This window comes from Myotis brandtii, unplaced genomic scaffold (assembly GCF_000412655.1).
Source record: "Myotis brandtii unplaced genomic scaffold, ASM41265v1 scaffold731, whole genome shotgun sequence".
Taxonomy (NCBI): domain Eukaryota; kingdom Metazoa; phylum Chordata; class Mammalia; order Chiroptera; family Vespertilionidae; genus Myotis; species Myotis brandtii.
This window is the reverse complement of record NW_005370895.1, coordinates 1,047,074-1,070,088: the sequence shown is the minus strand read 5'-3', so window position 1 is coordinate 1,070,088 and position 23,015 is coordinate 1,047,074. Positions and strand designations below refer to the sequence as shown.

General features: G+C 40.9%; 1 protein-coding gene across 1 annotated transcript; it reads right to left on the bottom strand.

Annotated features, from left to right (window-relative positions):
* Positions 1 to 5,627: 5,627 nt before the first annotated feature.
* On the bottom strand, positions 5,628 to 21,787 carry ABHD5 (abhydrolase domain containing 5). The gene is made up of 6 exons (XM_014530332.1): positions 21,506 to 21,787; positions 19,977 to 20,349; positions 13,538 to 13,692; positions 11,265 to 11,376; positions 8,407 to 8,593; positions 5,628 to 7,041 (listed from the first exon to the last, which is right to left on the bottom strand). The coding sequence occupies exons 1-6, from the start codon at positions 21,555 to 21,557 to the stop codon at positions 6,952 to 6,954; spliced, it is 969 nt and encodes a 322-aa protein (XP_014385818.1). The 5' UTR covers positions 21,558 to 21,787; the 3' UTR covers positions 5,628 to 6,951.
* Positions 21,788 to 23,015: the final 1,228 nt, after the last annotated feature.

Genomic DNA, 23,015 nt, shown 5'->3' with positions numbered 1-23,015 from the left:
ATGGGTGTTAAGAGGATCAAAGAGATGACCTATGAGACCTTCGCCTGGTTAGTAAGCATATTTTACAGGCCAAGAAACTGAGGTTTTGAGAGGTGATTTCTCACCTAGGCTGAGAGGGGCTGGTGAGATGGGTCATGGAAACGCACGTGGCATGCAGCTGTCTCACTCCGTGCTAATTTGCTTAGTTTCCTTTCCTTGTCTTCTCCCTCTCCCCGCTTCCCCCAACCTACCATCACAACTTGTGTGAGGATGTAGCCAGGGACCCCACTTCGCCACTTTCTACCACACGGCAGGCCAACCCTACACTATTATTTATAATATTTGGCAAAACTATGCAGAAGGAAGACTCAATGGAAATAACTCTAAAGGGAATGAGACGATTTAGGTTCCAATGCCCTGGCTGACCCCTCATTAGCTGTGTGATCTTGGGCAAGTCACCTAACCTCTCTCATCTTCATTTTCTTTCTTTGTAGAACAGAGATGGTTTTTGGAGATTGTCAAATGTACGTGGTCTCATCCCCCACCCTCCCTATATACACGTCCACATTTGTATGTTGCCCTTAGGATGAACTCCGAAATCTTATGAGGTACACCGCAGGTAGTAAGGGTTACCTAAGGTGTTCGTGGCCCCTTTGGTAAAAGGGCTGTGCTTTCTGTCTTCATCCACAGGACACCATCTTTCTTCAGGTATCTGAGATAACCTTTCCATTCTTCAAACTCACCCGGTTCCCAATTGTATATTCTCTGCCAACATCACCTCGAGGTTGTGCATCGCTCACTGCAGTTGTGCATTCTTTAAACTCGTCACTATCAGGGAGGGCACCTACTGTTTTTCCCAAGTGGGTCTCTTGGGAGCTCTGTCCAAGGCCGTTATGGTGAGTTGCCATGAAAACTTGAAAAAGCGATTTTTAAACGAACCAGCTTATTCTTTGCTGCTTCTGGCTGCTTGGTCTCTCCCCCAGCCAGCAGGTTAGGAATTCGAAGCCACCCTGCAGGTTAAAAACTGGTATTTGGAAGTGCCCTGAGAATGGCAGCTGCTTGAATGCCCAGGGAGAGTTGCTGCGACTTCCTCCATCCAGGACTTTATGTGCAAGGCTTGGTGGTGTCCATTTGGGGTGCTCAGGCCTCATTCCTCTTCCTTGGCGCTCAACTATGTCTTTGATAGTGGAGGTTGCTCAATAGTATGTGTGTGTGTGTGTGTCACCTGCTTACTAGTACTTAATGGCTGGCTGCTGTCCCTACAGGACAAAGATTAATGGATGATGAGGAAAATGTCAGAGAGCCAATTCACAGGTCACAGGACTGTGCTTCTCAGAATTCTAGGTCCCACTTCCTCAGTCTCAGTGTAGTAAATAACCCCCTTAATAGTATCAGCTGATTGTTTCTAAATTCCTTCCTTATTAGCATTGTAGAGTGGAGATAGGGGGAAATGTATCAGGAACATCACGTTTCAGGGATTTTTATGGGTCAGTTTTAGGGACTCATGAATAATATCCATCAGCAACACACAAATTTAAAAGCCTTCCTCCCTCAAGATTTTTGCTGATTTCCAGACTAATAAAACACCACTAATCATATCCTATCGCTGGTGCCATGGGTTCTGAGTAATGTAGAATATTGCGGTGCTTTACTATCTGAAGTTGTTGGAACCTTCCTGATTTATTGAGACTTAGGCATTTCTCAAGAATTTAAGCATTCAGCTTAGTCAAAATTGACAGCAAGAGGGCTATTAGATTACAATGAACCAGCATGGCTCCAATTGTATGAGAAATACAATTCCAGGGAGGGCAGAGGCCTCAGGAATCAGGGACCAACAAAATGAATGTTGCAAGCTTCTGGGGCCACTGGTGGGCAGGGCAAAGGCCTGTGAGGCCAGCAAAAGCTAAAGATAGAAGGGCTTAAAGAGAACCAGCTTTGCAGACAAACAGAAAGGCTTTCCAAATATGGTATTGACTGCATACTATGTATGGTTTTCATCTCAGCTACGTTGGGGGCCTCATGCTCTAAAAGCAACGCAAATACCACACCGCACGTCCTGCATTGGCTAATTCCTGTCTAAATTTCTGCAGGGAAGTGAAATATCCAGAGATTGCTACATGTGGCCACAGCTGGCTGGTGGTAAGTCAAGTGAAAGTACAGAAATAAGACGCAAGCGTGTCTTTGAGCAAGACAAGCCTCTACCTAGCCAAGTCTCAAGCTTGTACACAAAGAACACTGGGAAACACTGATCTTGAAGTCTGGCCCAGGGGTTCCATTTCCAGAAAAGCTGAGGACCAACCCACCCACTGGTAACAATCATAAAAGGGACACTATCAAGAAACAACCTGAAAGCGCGCTAGAGAACGAATAAAAGCAGCTGACTCAGGAAGGCACTTGACACAGGACAGAAGAACAGCATCTTCAGAGCTCTTAGCTTGAGAGAAGGCCACCAGGTAGGAAGGGGAAGACCAGCAGTCTTTCTGGGCAAGCGCAGCTATTGCAAAAATGAAGGCGAGTCTGGAAAGGAGAGCGCCAGGGAGGGGAGCCTCCAAGTCTGGACAGAATTTCTGCCCACATTTCTGACTGTCCGTATGGGGCAGACGCTAACTGAGGATTAAATAACCAAAACGAGATTTCCGCTGCCACCAAGAAACAGTATTTGTAGCTTGAGTCCAACCAAAGTAACTGCCTGATAAACCAAGCAAATAATTGACGTCCTATGTCAGACGCATTGGGCAGGGAATGTAGAGTCCTAGGCCTTGCCGGCCCACAGATGGGCAGCATCAGATGTATTGGTGTAGTGCCTCGACCCTGCGGTTGTGACAGGTGGCCTCAATGACTCAGGCAACTAGGGTCCGAGGCCTGCTGCTCTGAGAGTTGGCACAGTCCCCATCTCACGCTCCCATTTTGCCGAAACAGGCTGCGCTTCAGTGTACAGCGTCTGTCTGGCTGCCTGCGTCTGTGGTGCTGGCCACGTGAGGCTGCAAGGTCATCCAGAGGCACAGAGAAGATTCACTCAAGATTATCACTGAAAACTGTCTGCTACTGGAGGAGGCCGTAGGGAGACCAGACAGCCATCTCCTGCAGGTTGGCACAAGGCCTCCCTCTGCCATCTTCCTCTGGCCATGGTACCCCACCCATCCCTTGGAAAGCAGCATTTTCAAGTCTTGAATAGGTAGATGTTAAAAGGTCTGCTAGGGTTTCACGAATCAGCAGACATACAGCAAGCTGGTTGGCACAGGAAGGTGAAATACCAGTCACGCGAGTCTGGTATCTTGGTCTCAACAGTGAATTGTTTCTATTGCTGTCACTTCCAATTATAAAAGCATTCATAGGTAAGAAGTAGGAAACAGCTCTTAAAGTACAGGACAAAGCAGTAGTGTTTGTAATGCACTCCTGCCCCACCCGGGTCATTGTGACTAAGTCTCCGCTGTTAGCAAGAAGGAAACGGGCCCCGTCATTTAGCTTTTCTTACCTGTCTCCACGGCAAATGTGCAGTCATACAATGAGGCGAGTCTGAATTAGAAGTCTCAGCCTTCACATCTGGCAGCCAAGGGACCCCTCTGTCAAAATGAATGCGATGTTTAATAAGGGATCAGTAGGCTTGGGTATTCTGATTGTTCCCTTTTCAGTAATGCTGATATTGATCACAGATGTTGTCAACTTGAGCCATGCAATAAAACATTTTCCATCAACTTTCCACCTAATACCTTCAGCAGCCTAGATCCATTATTTCACTAGAAGTGACACAATGGTGTTTTCTTAACCCTATCATTTCTGAAACTTAGCTGATTTCCGAGTGAAGAACTTTCCCTAATCAGGTTGACCTGACACATAAAGAAGTCAGAGTAAATGTCTCAATCTTCCAGTTAGAATTTTTCAAAATAATGGATTGGTGGGTGCCCTAGTAACCTCCAAAGGTGACTTTTTTTTTTTCAACTATCATTATGACCTCAGATTGTTACGTATTTCATGCTTCAGCCCACTGTTCTTTTTGTCCGAACTAGTCCATCTTCGGTAGATGGGAGTCCCTTCCAGTTGGCTCCTGGGTCCTCTTGACATGACCTTACTGATTGCTTCCCTGCTTTCTGCCACAAGATGGTCCAGCCTCATGTTGTCATTTCCCTGCCCCGTCTAGTGGGAGAGGCTGGGTGCTAGGGGGGCCTTACTTCCGGGTTGTGCTTGCTTCTAGGCCTTTTCAATGGACAAAGCTATGCCATATGTGTCTTTCACAAAGAGAAAAATAGATCACAGTATTTTACTGGTATTTCCAATTGAAATATATGACAATGGGATTTTTATTTGACTTTAATGTTGTATTTTTTCTTGTGCTAAAAATCTTGGCTCTGAATTCCATGGACATAATATTTGCTTTATCATATATAAACACAGTTTTAAATGACACCACCAATATCATTGCTAAAAACAATTGCCTCTCCTGGCAATTGTTTGTTTTTTCTAATACCTTTATACAGGGAGAAAAATTCTTGTTTTATTGGAGCTAATGTGCCCTTCAAATATAAACATAAATATATAAAATACATATGTGAAGACATTTCAAAAGTGTTTTCTAGGTAATATTCTGAAACCAATTCTAGACAAACTTTTTTAAAAAATTAATTTTAGAAGAAAACAGAAATTATACGAAGGGATGTGTGAACACGGGGGCCACGTGTGGAGGGCACAGCACTGCGCCTTCCCTCAGAATGCCTAGCGTTCTGAACACTCACTGGATCCAAGGTCCTATAGTAATGGGTGGTAAATACACCAGGCCATACTGAAAACTCAAGAACATGTACAGCAGTTGTCTTGTTGTGACTATCACAGTAAAATTTATTCTGTAAAATAACATTGGAGTACATTATGCATAAATTAGCAAAGATCACATCCCGTGATTGATTTTAAAAAACATTTAGCAATCACTGTATGTTTAGAAATTTGAGGACTGTTGATTTTCTCTGCTAGCTCAATCTTCACAGAATTACATATCCTATAGCCCAAGGTAAAATTTAACTTTCAATAAGAATTATGACAACATTTTTCAAATAAAGCAAAATCAGTCAGTAGGAAAATAACTTCCACTTGACAACTGGGTACATCTTTTCCTGAACCACTTAGCCCATTCGTGGCTGAAACCCCATTTACTAAGTGAACCTAGAAACTGTCCCCTCTCACCTCCCCTCCTCCCCGCCCCCGGAGGGCTGCGACCAGACTTCCTGCACAGAAACCTGCATCTGTCCAGCAAAGAATGAATAAGGGAGATGGAGAGTCTGTCAAACAAAAATACAAAAACATCACTCAAATTATTTGTACCACATATGCTTGAATCTGGCCATCTAAACTACTAACGAAAAAGTAAAGGCTATGCTGGTTCTAATGGTAGAGAAATCGGACATGTCTTGGCTCTTACCTTTGGCACTAACCTACTTAATCTGACAAATGAGACAAATTCATTGGGAACCTATCTGTTTTGCTTCAGTGTAATCTGTATATGTTGCCTATTCTTTTGTAGGGAAAATAATGTTGAAAACAGAACATTCAGTCTTTTTGGCAGTTAATCAACAAGTGATACAACCTTACTTCTACCAACCAGAAATTTCCTAATTAACCATTTAAAAAATGCAACAGTCAAAAACATAAAACCATCATTTGCTCTAGGTTACTGTTTTTATTTCCATAACCACCTTTCTGCTAGACAAGAACATTAGCAAAACCTGAGTCAGAAATGCCCTGTCCGTGCCAATCCTGCTGTTTTCTTCTTCAAAGGGTCTTCTCAGTAGCCAGTTACCACATGGAGCTTTTTCACAGTCTCAGAGGTTCTCCTCATTTTAAAACAGCAAAAAAGTACTACATTCGATGGCAGTTGTTAAATAGTTCAATCAACCTTACAGAATTTTAGTATAAATTCAAGCATGTAAATTAACACAAAACTTTAAAAAAAAAACACACAAAAAACACACCAAACAAACCCAAGTGCTAGCTCATCTCTGGTGCCATGAGATGTAACAGCACTATCTATTTTTATATTTAGTGGTAAAAATATAATCCAGTTTTAGCACCAATCTACAAGATTAGATGTTAATGAAAATATACGATTTGGCTTACTGGAAGGTAACAGTCCTACTATCCCTCAGTGAGGAAATCTGTTCCCTTTGCTGCATCCTGGCTCACAGAAAAGACCAATATTAATGTGAGGAAGAAGGATAGACTTTGTTAAGGCTTTTCAGTACTTGGATCACCTAAGTATTACTGTTGAGTTTTGCTGGAAGTGGAGAATTGCATCACACATAGGAGATCCCCAGGAGTTACACTGTTGTAGATATGTCAGGATGGATCACATTTAAAATGCTGACCATGGCTTTGCAGCCTTAGAGTACAGAGGAAAATCAGAAAAATTAATGCTAGTGATCAATTCCTATCTTTTTACCCAAAATGCTATCTTATCACTCCATTTCAAAAGTGAAGTATTCTAAGAAGGTGACGCATTTTTACATAAAAACACATTGAATTTTGATGCATTATATATCAGTTATTAGACATGGCAAATACAAGCAAAGAAAATAAAGTGCACCTTTACAGTATATAAAACATAGATACAGAAATCACTTTTTAAAATAAGCAATGTAGATTGAAATATAAAAAGTGCCTGACATAGCAAAGTTAGACAGAAATGAAAAAAATTTCAGTTGAAAAAATTACCATTTCTCAGTACAGCAGAGTGACAACCAACCTTTTATTAAAGCTATTAGATTCGGAAGCTCTTGTATATTTTGGCTTTGTGAGGGAGAAAGAAAGGCATTCTTCTAGAAGGCACTAACTGGTTTAAGTGTGCAAGCAGCTTCACAGAGAAAACAGGTGCAAAGTGCAGTCAAGAAGACTGCCTAGTTCTGTTGTGTTCCTTACTCTTCACCGTGGACTGACTGTGGCTGAGGAGCTGTATCAGTCAGCAGGCTTCCCCCACCACCCAGGTGCTCAGTCCACAGTGTCACAGATCTCCTTCACCTTGTGGTTGAAATCGTCAGGTTGATCTGCATACACATAATGCCCTGCCCCAAGGATGGCCTGGGAAAGGAAAAGCAGGTGGTCAGTGAGGAAACAGATTTACTAAAGCAATGACATAAGCAAAGACACTTATCAATGAAAGTGAGAACAGTTATATGTAAATAAGACATAGGGCTTGATCCCCCGTGTGGGGTGTGCAGGAGGCAGCTGATCAATGATTCTCTCTCATCATTGATGTTTCTATCTCTCTCTCCCTCTCCCTCTGTGAAATCAATTAAAAAAAAGAAGAGTAATACTCTGGTTTCTCTTCACATCACATAATGACGACGTCAGATGAGTGTGACTGTCCCATAGTTGTAGGTGGAGAGGGGGTAGGGGAAATGGTACAAACCCTGAAGGTGTCTCCCCAACTCCCAGGGGCTGCTGGTCGCATCGTGTGTGTGCGCGCAGCCACCTGGCGGCTCCGCCCGAGCGCAGTGGGAGGCCCCATGAACTCTGGTACACGCTTTGCACAGCATGCTGTCCCTCACTGTCTGTTTGATAGTCTATATTTATTTTATGAAAGCACTAAACTGTAATAAAGTGAACAACTTGCTTTTTATGAAAAAGAAAAATAGACAACACTGTTCTGTGGCAACTAGCTACTATATAGGATGGGGAAAAAGTAGGTTTACAGTTAGTTATTCATATGGAAAATAATACAATTAATAGTAAATAACAATACAAGAATCAACTCTGTTTCATGTACTCACAACTGTAAACCTACTTTTGCCTCACTGTGGATATTTCTATCAAATAAATAATCTGATAGAATAAAGAGAAAAAAATCTATTGAGCTTCATTAAAATTTTAACATGCAAAAAAATAAACAAACAAACCATTCCAAATTGACCACTAAGACAGGGCCAGCAGATAAACTGAACAAAGTGAGAATGTGCTGCTTTGTGAGGTGGGAATTGGCCAAGGTGCTACTGACCTACCCTGCTTCCAGTCTCTCCCACCTCAAAAACACTGCGGCTCTAAGGACGGGCAAGGCCCTTAAGAAAGGCAAATCACCGCCTAGACATGAAGACTAGTGTGGGTCCAATCCTACCCCCAAAAAGGGCCAGCAGATAAACTGAACAAAGTGAGAATGTGCTGCTTTGTGAGGTGGGAATTGGCCAAGGTGCTACTGACCTACCCTGCTTCCAGTCTCTCCCACCTCAAAAACACTGCGGCTCTAAGGACGGGCAAGGCCCTTAAGAAAGGCAAATCACCGCCTAGACATGAAGACTAGTGTGGGTCCAATCCTACCCCCATCACAAGTGATCCCAGATCTCAGACCGAGGCTGCAGTGCACAGCTCAGGTGGCCTGAAATCTCACTGAAGGCAAAGATTAGGACAGATCTCACCTACGACCGAAAACCCCAAAACCCACCCACTTACTATTGTCTTCACGTATGAATGTGGTCGTAAGGACTGGATGCTGGTGCCAGAATTGCCGTCTATGCAGGACCGCGCACCGTAGATCACCGAGACTGGAATGTCAGGGTCCATTTTGCCGATTCGCTGGAGCATTGGCCTTTTTGCCCATCCATAAGGAATAGTCATATTTCTGAATGCTGTCTCACCACTTTAAGAAAAAGAAGAAAATCGCATGGATGACTTCTGAGGAGGAGCATGTATCAAAACAGACTCACATTAAGCTTCTTCCCACTTAAGAAAAACCTCAGCTTAAACAGAAATCAATTTAGTAGAAACTGTAAGGAACAACCCCACAGAAGATTTATACCTCTGTACACAACCTGCAGAAGATATGTGCTTTGTTAGATAAACATGGATGTCCAAACTCTAGTTAATTAAATAAAGCCAAATCAAAACTTGCAGCCCTAACTCCATGTCATTAAATGATTACATTTCCTATGGGGATAGTTAAAATGTATTTTTTTCACTCTAACTTATTTCAGATGTAGAAGACAGCTTTTCCACAGGTTCATAGCACTAGCTTTTCACAGGCAATGGCAAAGCCTATACCAAGATAAGAAGAAATTAAAATTAAGCATGTTCTGTGTATTGTTTATATTTTTAACTTTCTGCATATTATGACATGTGACATCTTAAAACCTTTTTGGCTGAGAGAATGTGACTCCAGGAACTAGCCATTTCTTAGAGGTGACAAAGGACTCCACAGGAAACATGCCTTTGATATGCAAATGAACTAGTGCAGAATCCTGCCTCTTCTGTTGGCCCCGACATTCTAGGAGGCAATGTTTCTCTGCCTTACTCATCTCAGGACCAGGTGCCGGGCAACCAGAGACTATCCCCATTCTTCGAGCCTACCGAAATTACTCCACTGGCCAGTCCCAAATGCTAACCTGCCTGCTGTGTGCCTTTTCGGAAGACCCCATAAAGACTCTGACCTAGACTTTCCCTTTGCTCCTGTCTTCTGTCTCCTGTCCAAAACCTGGCCTTTCTGTGATCCCTTGGGACCTGTGAATATAATGAACTGTTCTCTTGAGTCTTTCCTGCTTCTTCTCTTGTAGCCATGGCTATCTGAGTGACCAATACAACACTTTGTGAACTCCCAGGATAGACCCGTTTTGCTGTCATTTCTGCTTCCCTTACAGTACTGGGCATAATTCTGAATTGCCTTTTATGAAGACTTTAAGTTCCACCGTAAGAAAGGCTACACAGGCACAAGTAATCATGAAATATAAGTGAAGAATAAAACACTAAGACCGTTTAGGAAAACACATGATGTATCTGGGATAGACCACTCAAAACTGTAGGACCAAGTCAATAAAGTGTGGAGACCTAATCCACCAGATCCGATTGCCTGAGTCACAAAACAATCTCTTGAGGACCCCAAACCTCTGCAGCCTCCTTCTAACCTACTTTGTTAAAGACGGAGGCCACAGCCACACTTCAATACCTACCATGGCCTCAATCTTTAATGAAGTAGGTATACATATTCGCTGTCAAAAGTTAGGGAGGAGAAAAGTGAGGGAGACTGTCTCTGCATCTAGCCTCTCAGCCTTTCACTCAAGTCTCCATCTTAGATAAGATGAGGTACCACTTCTATGTTTTAAAGTGTGGGCCATGGCCTAACTGCATTAGAAGCATCTGTTAAAGATGCAGCCCAGAACTGCTAAGCCTGACTCTGGGAATCACATTTTGACAAGCTCCAATAATTCTGGTACACACAGAAGCATGAGAACCGGAGCACTCACCTTCCTACTCCCTTCTTGATCCTCAACCTACCAACTCTAGGGTCTTGTCTTTCGGGCTCCTTCTAGCTCCCCACCATCTTCGAGCGGTGTTTTCTCCACTGGTTCCTTGCACACACTATCCATATTTTTTTTAAGTCTTTTTTTTTTTTTAAATAAGAAACCCGTGTTTGGCCTTCTTGCTCCCTCTGGATACTATTCTCATTCTCTTTCTCTCTTTCTCTCTCTCTCTCTCCTCTCTCTCTCTCTCTCTCTCTCTCTCTCTCTCTCTCTCTCCTTGTAATTACTGTCAAAATACATGCAGGATCTCTCTTCTCCTACCCCCACCCTTTACTTACTCCATGCCCACTGCAAACATTAAGAGCTGCTTAGTAACGAGAGGTGCAATCATCAAATGAACTTGAAAAATGCTGCATAGCATCTCCCCTGCACTTGGGAGATTTATTACTCTTAGCAGAGTAAAAGGTCCTAAGAAGATCCATGATAGAGAAAACCATTTAGGTTTGTTTAATCCAGCACTCCTTTTTTAGGGAGAACATTCCTATTCAGTTTGGGAATGCTGTTTTATATGAAGTCTTCTTATCTCTCAACTCTGATGATCTCTTTAAGATGCCTGAGACCAAGACTTCCTCAAGTGATCCATCAGCATTTTAGGGGAAGAAAATAGGTCTTGCTTTTTAGATTCCTATCATAATCCAGTACACAAAAAGTGCTCCAAGAATAGATGAGTAATTTAAGAATTAGTCATTTAACTACTGATAACATCTCCTAGACCAGTGGTCAACAAACTGCAGCTTGGCAAACCGCAGCTCGCGAGCCACATGCGGCTCTTTGGCCCCTTGAGTGTGGCTCTTCCACAAAATACTGACTTCTGCGCATGGGCCGCGAAGTTTCAGTCGCACTGTACGTGCACGCCCCCACGTGGTATTTTGTGGAAGAGCCACACTCAAGGGGCCAAAGAGCCGCATGTGGCTCGCGAGCCACGGTTTGCCAACCATGGTCCTAGACTATTCACATATTTTCAAAAGAGAAAAGTCTAAACTATGAACACAGTATATTTAGAATGATAAGCCTTACCTTGGAGTCTGGACATTACAGTGGTAGATGTATTCTGTCACAGTCTCATCTTCAAACATTGAAGAATACTTGCGTTTAAAATCAGGCCTTAAACGCTGTACTAGACTTAAACCTATTTAATAGAAAATGAATGTTTTAAATTATCAGTGTTTTAAATTATAATTGATTTATAGATTAATACAGAAAGTTTCAGTGTTTGCTTATATGCTTACAACATATGTATTCAAATGTATATTTTAGGTGGAAAGAAACACATATCCTAGAAGCTGCTTTCCTCAAGTTCCCTAAGGAGAGCTCAAAGTAAGAATTAAAGTGTCCCATAGTGACTTACAGATGTTCTTCAAAAACATATGATCATTTTCTAATACTTGTTTTTGTAGAAAAATGAATTCTATTAAACATGGCAGATGAATAGAGCAATTCATACATAAAATTAATTTATATTCTTCCAAGATATATATATTTCTGTGAAAAAATAAATTCAGGGTTTCTGCTTGGGACACTAGCAATACTCCCTGCTAAGGCATCCACAGTGGTCCTATGGCCCCGAGGGGAGAGCAGGGACAAGGCCCCCAAAGGAAAGAAGATAAAGAGCAGGAGCCATCATATTTCTGGGCCCCAGATTTCTGGACTAACCAGTTTCCCTTTCTGCTATCACTGCCTATTATTCTAACAAGGTCTTAGTTCTTTAGTGACATTCCTTCCTATTTCTGAAGGAACTATGCAGCTCCATAAAGAATGTGTATGGTGTAGTTAATAGTCTACATTACTCCCCATCATCACCACCACCTTCACGTGCAAGCATAAATAGGAGGCATCCGTCCTCCACCGTTGTCTCCTAATTTCTTTTCATACTTTATTTTTCCCATAACTGCTACTTGTGTGACTCTGATCAAGTCAAAACCATTTACTACACAGACTCTTAGGTAGTTCAGAGGAGGTCCAGACGTTCACCATCTGTGACAAAAAGGAAGGAAACTCCCTTGGCTTTGAGACTAAAACAGAGGAGCTGAGAGTCAAATGAATTTAAATCAAAGACTAAGCACTGGTACCTCAAAATATGACTGGAAACACAAAACAAGAGTTCCCAAAATCTTTGCAGAAAAGAACTTCTTTATTTTAACCCTCTGACATTACCAGACGAGAAAAGAATCTGTTAAGTCATCTCCATGGTAGATCAAGTCAGGCTTCAACATGATCTCTGTAGCTGGTTATCTTCTCTGCAGCTGGACATGATCTCTGCAGCTGGACATGATCTCTGCAGTTGGACATGATCTTTGCAGCTGGTTATCTTCTCTGCAGCTGGACATGATCTCTGCAGCTGGACATGATCTCTACAACTGGACATGATCTCTGCAGCTGGACATGATCTCTGCAGCTGGATATGATCTCTGCAGCTGGACATGATCTCTGTAACTGGCTATGATCTCTGCAGCTGGACATGGTCTCTGCAGCTGGTTTAACCCTCTGACATTACCAGACGAGAAAAGAATCTGTGAATCATCTCCATGGTAGATCAAGTCAGGCTTCGAAATCTACAGCTGGACATGATCTCTGTAGCTGGTTATCTTCTCTGCAGCTGGACATGATCTCTGCAGCTGGACATGATCTCTGAAGCTGGACATGATCTCTACAGCTGGACATTATCTCTACAACTGGACATGATCTCTGCAGCTGGACATGATCTCTGCAGCTGGTTATCTTCTCTACAGCTGGACATGATCTCTACAGCTGGACATGATCTCTGCAGCTGGATATCTTCTCTGCAGCTGGACATGATTTCTGCAGCTGGATATGATCTCTGCAGCTGGACATGGTCTCTACAGCTGGACATGATTTCTGTAACTGGACATGATCTCTGCAGCTGGACATGATCTCTGCAGCTGGATATGATCTCTGCAGCTGGGTATCTTCTCTGCAGCTGGATATCATCAGCCTGACAAGTGCTCTCTAATCTAATGCCCACCAACAGATCCACATAGCACTTCCCCTCCACCCCCAGTCCCTGGGCTTACTGACCTCACCCTCAGCATTTTCCACGTTCTTGGCTTTGCTAATTACCTATAGCGTTGACACTATAAAGACTCCTCATTGAGGAGAAGAATCTGGTTTCATTCATCTTTATGCATGGACTGATACTTTTTAGAGGAGAAAAAGGTTCAGTTTTTCTCTTTGTTTTTAAGATGTTGACTAACAATGGTAATCAATAAATACGTCTTTACTGCTCATCTATAAACATTCTGCTTTCCTAGGGTACAGATCTAAGCACTCACCAAAGGGTCCTGCAATCCTGAGGCCAGCTAAAGGGTTAAAGGGAGTCAATACTGCTCCCAGGGCTCTGATCCAGACTGGAATTGGTCTGTCTTGATCAGCAAGGTCCGGTCGCTCAGGGAAACCCCAAGGCTCCACTAAAATGAGATGATTTACCCTGTTGGGAAAAGAACAGATAAAAGTTCATTTGGCAAATTCACCCTCGAGTGTCAAGAATTAACACAATTTATGAAGTAAAGACAAAAGAACCACCTTCCAACAACCTTCGCATTACAGACAAGACCAATGGCTGAATGGGTTATATCATGTTCTTATTACATATAAACTTTTGAGATTTGATAGGATTTGAGAGGTATTATCTAAGGGTATATGATATTGTGTGACTATTCTTGAGAAATGGTATTTGTTGTTGTTTAAGCTACACTCTGACAGATGACCACTCAGAAAAATCCAGTGGTTCAATCTATCTCAAGGTTGACACTGCAGAAATGACTGAAGATTAATATTACACTCATAAAATAGCTTAGGAGTTTAAGTGGGTTCAAAAGAACTTTAAATTGACTTTTCACAAACGTAAGGATAATGTAACAAAATGGGCTGAAAAGGTACCTCCTAGTTTTGGATGCTATTTTGGTGAACAGGAGCACACCTACCCTACCCATGACATCATGCTAAACTGGCCTCAGATTCTATCCTTTCCTAATTTTCTTCCTTACTGACAAAAGATAAATTTTTTAGTCCAAACTCATATAAAATTGTTTCATATCACTAATAGTTTTATTTTTCCATCTTTTGAAACTGCTTCCTGATGAGAGAAAGCCAGAACTCTCAGCAGTACTTTCTTCCAGTGGCTGCATCATATTATATAGTAAATCATGCAGATCTAAGCAGAGCATAAGGGTCCTCCCGACACAGATGATATTCAACTGTAAACAAAACAGCCAACAAATGCCAGCAAAAATCTCCCAGGGATGAATTGACAATGATTCTAAAGTCCCTTTCCTAAGTCATAAATGAAACAGAAAAGTAAAGAAACCAGCACACCAGGTAAAGATGGCTATTATTCCTGATATTAAATGTTTTTCTCTTTTGCCAGCACACGAGTCCTTTGTTCTGACTGCATTTTCTCCAACAGAAAGTTTCAGCACACAGACCCAGAGCTCCAAGGGCCCTTGGAGAAGTCAACCCAATCTTCTGTCTCACAGATTTGAGAAGGAAGCTGAGATGCACTGTGTGACCTGCTCCAGGACATAAAGCTAGTGAATGTAGAACAAGGATTAAAACGCACATTTCCTGACTCCAGAACACTAACAGATGCCAACAAGCCACTGGACAGAAGGCTCTCTCCTCAGGACAAGCTAAGCCACAAAAAAGAAAGATATTAGTAAAGGCAAAGCCCTTCACTTTTATCAACTCCAGGCTGGTCCTAATACTATACTCTAGATTTCATAACGCCAAGATTTGTAGAATGTAACTATGAATCTGTGTGGAAATGTGTGATGCAAGAGATTTCTATAGACTCTGAGTGCCTTCACTCATAAAAGTTCTATGAGACCATTATTTTATAATAGTGTAAGGAAGGGGGATGGGAATGAGTTTGTTTTAATGACAGAGACTATCGCTGACATTTTGACTTCCTCCTCAATTCCTCTCATACAGCCCACATTGAGATTTGAGGAAGGGGGACAGGTCAGAGGTATGAGTAGAATTTATGGAATAGCCACCTAGTTGAAAGTGGCAAAGATTCATGTTAAAACATAGTATTATTGCCCTAGCCAGTTTGGCTCAGTGGTTAGAGTGTCGGCCCTCAGACTGAAAGGTCACAGGTTCGATTCCGGTCAAGGGCACATACCTCGGTTGCAGGCTCCATCCCCAAGAGGCAACCAATCGATGTTTCTCTCGCTCTGTCTCTTCCCTTCCCTTCTACTCTCTCTAAAAATCAATGGAGAAAATAGCCTCAGGTAAGGATTAACAAAACAAAAAAAAGAAAAAAATGATATTATTCACTATTGACTTACCTCTTAAAGAAAAAAATTACCCTAAAAGATGACTAAACTTTTGTTAAAATTTGTTGTAGGATCTTGCACAGTCTGCTCAAGACACTTACGGACCTGCTAACCCAAGAAGGAGGAGGACAAAGGAAAATTTGAGGGATGGAAAATCGAGTTAAGTGATTCTTTTGGTTCTGCCTTAATTTTGGCTTGCCTGTTTACTACGGATCTGCAAAACATCATCCCCAGGTAAGAATGCCAGCTTAACAAATTATGCAAAGTGTACATACTAGAGTACATGCCCTCCCCTTTTTTAAACGAGAATAAATTGCTCCAATAACTGATCCTGTATCATCAGCCTAGTATAGTGTTTAGCACATAATAGATATCAGTAAACATTTGGAGTAGTGTTGTCCACATTTCCTTTCAGTCCTTGTCTATAAGGATATACAAATTTTGTAAAGTATAATCAAGTAACAAGCAGAGGAGCTATCCAGTCTGGATTTTCCTGGTTCCCCAGATGACATGAGAACATCACAATAAGTTCTTATATTAATCTTGCAGGTCATTACTCACTAGTGGGCAGTAAAATCCATTTAGAGAGTCAGAGCCAGTCTGGTCTGATTGTTTTTTAATAAAATTATATTATGTGGAGTAAAAAAATATGTAAGCGTATCATTCCACAAAACTGTTTCAGACACACACATACACATATAATTCATACTGAGAGTTATAGTAAAAAAAGTTTGAAAACCATTTTTTTAAAGTTCTGCAACAATGTCTAAACTGGAGTTATATATATCATCTACTTCCACTACCTCAGAAAATAATTGTTCCTTATTTTTTATTGTAAGGCTTTTAAATGAGATAGATTGTACAAAGTTATCAAATAATAAATATAAAGTAAATGTTAGATAATTACAGTAGCAAAAATAGGAAGACTACTGGAGAAGAATTCAATCCAGGGAGCTGGGAAGACAGTGGCAAGAACCACCTGAGCAGTGAGTAATTTAACTTTCATCCTCCAGGAAAGCCTGACCACAGGTTTTGTCTCACAGGTTATTATAACCCTGCAGTAGACCAAGTTCCTAGGCTATCTTCTCGCCTCCTTTTCTAATGAAGAGATCATCTCATTTGATAGTAGTTATTTGGTTTTAATGTAGTATATCTAAATTAGTATAGTAAACCAGATCCTAACCTCTCATATTCTGTAGCTGATAGCATGATGGGATTGTTAGTTCACATCTAGGATTAAGGAATGGGTCCACCCAGACACCACATGTGAGTCATCCTATCAGACATCTTTGTCAAGAATCAGAGACTGATTTGAACTACAGGAAAAACAAAGAACCAGCAGAGCAGGAACAAGAGGACAATAGCCCATCAGTTTCAAAACATAAAGAGGCACTCTTCTCCAGGTTAGTCATTAGAGTAGGTCCTGAGTTGGAAGACTGCAGTATAAAGGGCAAAGTGGTGGACAACACACAAGCTCTAACCGCTTGGGACAGCTGAGTCTAACCCCTTGGGACAGCTGAGTCTCAGTGCTATCAAAGGTATATAACCTGACTTTCATGAATTTTAAGTTCTGCCACCAACCAGATATAATATAACAAGGAGAATATTCAGACCAAGAACCAAAATGCACAAGGGAGTCTGCAGGACCTACTTACGAAACAAGGAAAAGAAAAAAAGGACCAGAAAGAACTCTAGTCAGTGCACAAATGAGCAATTCTCAGATCGAGTTAGGGGCAGGTATTTCCCATTGCCTCCAAGCCACTGGGGGGAGAATGGGACAGGTCCAGAGCACAACAAACTAAATACCTCCAACTTCAGATCAAGCAGAACAACCTTTCTTCTCAAGAAAGGCTGAGAAGAAATGTTGAGCCCACCTCTGCAGAGTCCGAAGACAGAGCCAGGCAAGGTCAAAAGGTCAGATGATCTGAAAACCTTAGTGAAGAAGTAAAGACCAGTTGTAACCTACTCTGTTGTAACTTGGAATGGATTTCTTTGCTAAACACTAAGTTAGTTTCTTAGTGTCCTTTTCTTTATAAGAAATACCTGAAAGTTGGGTAAGAGACATCTAGAGTAGCTAGTTCCATACTTGCTTAGTTGATACTGGTAAAAGATAAAATGAAGCATATTAAAAATTTTAAGAGTTTATTTGAGCAAAAACCGATTTGAATCAGGCAGTGCCAAACCAGTAATAGTTAGGAATGCTCCACTGAGCAAGAGGAAAGACTGGCTGTTTGTGATTCAATGTCCTTAGTTTTTGATTTCATAACCTTGAGACATTTACAGGCTTAGATTCTGGTTTGCTTACACAGGCCATGGCATTAGTCTAGTGGCCTCCTTGTTTCATTCATTTAAAACTGGGCACCCACTATGTGCCAAGCAAAGGGTTTCAACTGAATTTCATTAATGATTTGGGATATTTGAAAATCCAGAGAATCTCATTATTTTGAAATTAACTTGTATTGAATAATTTAAGTTATGCAGTTAAGAATTCAAGATTGACTATTCAACACATTCTATAGAGTTCCACTCAATATTTGTTAGCAATCAGCCAATTTAAACATGCTAATTATTTCAAGCATTCTCATATTCATCTATTGCTAATATTTGGTGGTTCTTGGTCCTGACACTTTAGTTTTAATACTTTAGTTTTATTTCTAGTATTAGGCACAAACATTCAAAAATCAATTTCTATAAATGTAGTCAGTACAAGACTGGAATCACTGGATTTGTTTTAGATACCTGTTCTGTCAACCATGTCATTCAAAATATGTTGCTATCCTCTTTTATAGGTAATTTTAAAGTGATCATTCCCTTCTAAATCAATGTGAAACACCTTATTTCTTTAAACATTTCACAACTGCAAATGAAAATCTCCCTAACTTAAATAGCAGACAGCCATGAAGGGCCAGGATTCTAAGACTCAGGGGTTTCATAACCAGTCTGGCCCAAGAGACCCATGTCACATCTCCAAGGGATAAATACCACAAGAGTGACCTCATAAACATCTGTTACGAAACAAAGGAAGTCCAATCTCCACAAATACCCTGTTGTCTTATACCAGAAAAGTCTCCACTTCCTTCTCTCAGTGACAAACATTTGTCACCAAGAGTAGGACACAAAGGCAGTAATCCCAAACAGCCAATGAGGCGAAGAAAATTTCATTTTTTTTTAAAAGAACTGATCTGCCAGTTGAAAAAAACTATTACTGTCTAGCACATAGGACTGTAAACTCTCCACAAAAGTCAAGTGTAAATGAAGTTTAAATAAAGAATCTGTAGCCCTAACCGGTTTGGCTCAGTGGATAGAGCATCGGCCTGCGGACTCAAGGGCCCCAGGTTCGATTCCGGTCAAGGGCATGTACCTTGGTTGCGGGCACATACCCAGTAGGGAGTGTGCAGGAGGCAGCTGATCAATGTTTCTCTCTCATCGATGTTTCTAACTCTCTATCCCTCCCCCTTCCTCTCTGTAAAAAAAACCAATAAAATAAAAAAGAAAAAAGAATCTGTGGAGAAAAGTTGGCTGTTCCAGAGGAAGAAAACTTCAGGTACACCGGGCTGCTGCTCCACGTGTACATGGAGTTATGCAATGGGCAGCCTCACAGTGCATAAATGCACTCTGAAAATGACCATCACCCAATGTCTCATTCACAGACCTCAATGTCACAGTTGGTTGCAATTTTGGATTTAAAAATTATTCCAATAGAAAAATACACTGGCAACCAAAAATGCTGATTATTATTTGTTTCTTTCCGAAAGATGAACAAAACAAAAATGAGCTTTTCTTCCATTTTTTTTAGCACTCTAACGTGACCTCTCCTCAGAGAAGTAACATAAATAATAGGAAATAACACAAGAAAATCAGGTAGAGAAAAGAGGAGATGCTACAAAGATTCTGAGGCAAACACTTATTAATTCAATGACTAGAAAAATAATTCTATAACAATAAATGTTAGGGCACAGTATAATTAAAAAACCCTGTAAAACAGACTATGTAGGTATACTTTCTGTAGTTTAGAGGAAACTAAAGCTTAGAGGTTAAGTGATTTTGCTCTAAGTCAAAACATAGCACTAGGTTTTCTAATTTCTAACTTTCTGGTTTCCTATTACAGCTTATTACAAACTGGAAAAACCTGCTGGATCCATAAGTCTAATGATAATAATAGAAAGCAATACCACAACAACTTTTATTTGTGACTTCAACTGTATATATTCTAAGTTTAACAAATAGAAAGTCCCTTCTTAAGCTTCTATAAATGTGTATGTAGCATGTGTAATAGGAAAATGTGACATCATTACTTCAGCTACTAAATTGGCCATTAGTTGTGATGTGTTTAGGGTCCTTTAAGAGAATCTATCTTGTAAGGCTCAGGTACCAACCACCAAAGATGGAAACTAGAGACTAGCACAGGTGCTTCTCTTCTGTCACCATCACTTACCTTTTCGGGTACTTCAGTGAGTAAGCAGCAGCCAAGAACCCACCCAGGTTGTGTCCAAGCAAGATCATTTTGTCCAGTCCTAGGGCACATCTCCACTCTTCAATGGATTCCACAAACTGATTCTCCACTTCTTCTGCATCATTATCAAACATGGGTCTACTACTTCGTCCAAAGCCCAACAGGTCAAAAGCATAGACGGGTCTATCGGTGCAAAGATCTTCATAGTTCAGTGCCCAGAGTCCAAGACCTCCTCCAAAACCATGGAGAAGGACAAGTGGAGTCTTATTTGGAACATCGTAAGAGAACTTCAGTGTCCATATTTTATTTCCATTAGATACACGAACAGCTTCTTTCTTATATATACAGGGGACACCTAAAAAAAACATAAAAGAAAAATTCTGCTTAACTTCACTACCTCTGAGAAGGGAAGTATTCTCAGAGCAATCAGAAATTAATAATCTACAAATTATCTGGTTGCCATTCATATGATCTTAGCCTTTATTATATCATCCCTAAAAAAAAAAAGTATACATTTCACTGAAGCAAGTAATTCTTAACGATCATATTTTACATCTAAGTGGGACAATCCATCTCAGACAAGCCTCAAGTTCCTGTGGCCAAGGTCTTTTGGCAAGTCATGTAGTTCTTTAGCCTTCTTTCCACATCCATCAAATGAGAGTACTACACCCTTAGAAATGGAGAGGAACTCAATATTCACTGAATCCATTATTTGGAGGTCTCAATCCTTGCAAACAAAACAAAAGAATGCCACCTTGAATTTTTCTAACACTTGATGATTAAGCATTGAAGACTAAAGTTCAGACTCAAAAGAAACCTTTTTCCCTAAAAAGTAAATAATAAATTTAAGGAAGGATTAACAGTATCTGTATTTAAACACATAACTGAAATCTTAAGTCATTTCAGAGTTTAGAGGGAAAAAGGTGACATGTTATGGTAGGAACTCCTCAGCATAAAGTGACAATAGTGTGAGTTCAAGTCCAACATTCTCTCTGGAAAGTGCAAATCATCATCATTTTGTGGATAAAAATTCTTACTTGCCTTCAATGCTGTGAGACTAAATACAGTACTTTAAATATCCCCCAAAAAGACTAAAGATGAAACTAATCTGAAGTTCATTTACATTAAATTATCAACTGAATGGCTACACACTTTAGATGTCCCCTTATTTGTTTGTGATATTCACTTGCAGTGGACAACCAGTGGAGAGCCAAGTTCACTCCCTGCATTAGTCACTTGCTTTAATGTCTGATACTGGACCAGGGGCCAATTCTCACTCCTATTTGCATCCCTAGAACTTAGCAGTAGGAAATCAGTATGTTTGTTAAATGCATGAGCTGGGCATCTAGTACCCTTTCTTATCTCCTGACAAGAATTTCTGTTTGTTTTGAACCTTTAATGAGGAAAAATCAATACCAAACTCAAGGACACTCACTGTGTCTAGTGTGTCACTGGGTCAAGGGTTGGGTATATAATTAGCAAACAGTACAAACACAAACTAAGATACACACAGTTACAGAATGAAAACTGATGCCTGGCATGGTTAAGTCTCGCTTTCCTCATCAGTCAGCAGCATGTTGGGGAATCCCAAGCCGATGGGAACATATGTGCAGACTCTGGGCATTGCAGGTTGCCCTCCAACACATCCACCTTCAGCAGCACCTGGTACATCTTCCTCAGAAATTTCTCATCACGCTCAGACCCATGAGTTGGCCTTTTAGGCACCGCAACCAGATGCAAGGTATCGGCCACCTTGAAGTGCCAACCACTCCACTTTGGATATAATAAATGCCATGAACACAGTCAAGGTTGAACTCCACAGAGTTGATGAGGACCTAGGTAACCTGGAGGCACAGGGGAAGCCCCGCCCCGCCACATGTGAGCTCAGCAGTTTGTAAGAATTTCTTTAGTAAACCACAATGACATCTTTCCCAGCTTTATAGAGAAGATGATTACCCAAGCATATAGAGTAGAAATTTATTTTCATGCTGAAAATCCATGTAAGATGACTAACTGTCCCTTCCTATGGCTATATTCAGTTATGGTCACTTACTCTTGAATCATTCAAATGCACAAACAAGAAAATTTATTTGTGGTAGAGTGGATGAAAAACATACATGACATCCCTTCCTATGGCTATATTCAGTTATGGTCACTTACTCCTTAATCATTCAAATGCACAAACAAGAAAATTTATTTGTGTAGAGTGGATGAAAAACATACATGACACACACAACAAATATCTGCACATACATACACAACAATCATATATGTGAACTGCATCGCTTAATCCACGCCTCTAAATTGTAGCAGCAGAACAGAACTACTGGTATACCATAAACACTATTGCTTAAAAGTATACCCACAGATACCTGGGAACACCTAGACCAGTGGTTCTCAACCTTCTGGCCCTTTAAATACAGTTCCTCATGTTGTGACCCAACCATAAAATTATTTTCATTGCTACTTCATAACTGTAATGTTGCTACTGTTATGAATCGTAATGTAAATATCTGATATGCAGGATGGTCTTAGGCGACCCCTGTGAAAGGGTCGTTCAACCGCCAAAGGGGTTGCGACCCACAGGTTGAGAACCGCTGACCTAGACAGTACAAGTTTGGGTGAATTACAGTGTCCATAAGAAAGAAACAAACAAAAAGGTTTCCACACCATTATAAATGTAGAATTAAAGAGTCCCAGAATACTAGAACTGAAAGGAATTTTAAGGATCCTCCTACCCCCTTGTTTTATAGGTAAACATCAGGAAGCTGAGAAAAGTGACTTGTCCAAGATCTTATAACCACCTGATTGCAGATCTAGGCCTAGACCAGGTTACCTTGTTCTGGTCCAGAACTTGTTCCATTCTACAAGACATCTGCTCTGGACTGGCTACAGCCTATTCTCAAAGCATAGTCTAGGGTCCTCTGTGGAACCCCTAAGACTCTCTTATGTGATCTACGAGGTCAACTCTATTTCCATAATAATATTAATATTTTATATTTGCCTTTTCACTCTTATTCT

Coding starts and splice junctions, on each gene's coding strand:
- ABHD5 (XM_014530332.1), bottom strand. CDS start 21,557: ATGAGGAAAGCGAGACTTAACCATGCCAGGCATCAGTTTTCATTCTGT. Junction 11,377..13,537: donor CAGGATTGCAGGACCCTTTG/GTGAGTGCTTAG, acceptor TCTATTAAATAG/GTTTAAGTCTAGTACAGCGT. Junction 8,594..11,264: donor TGTAATGTCCAGACTCCAAG/GTAAGGCTTATC, acceptor TTTTTCTTAAAG/TGGTGAGACAGCATTCAGAA.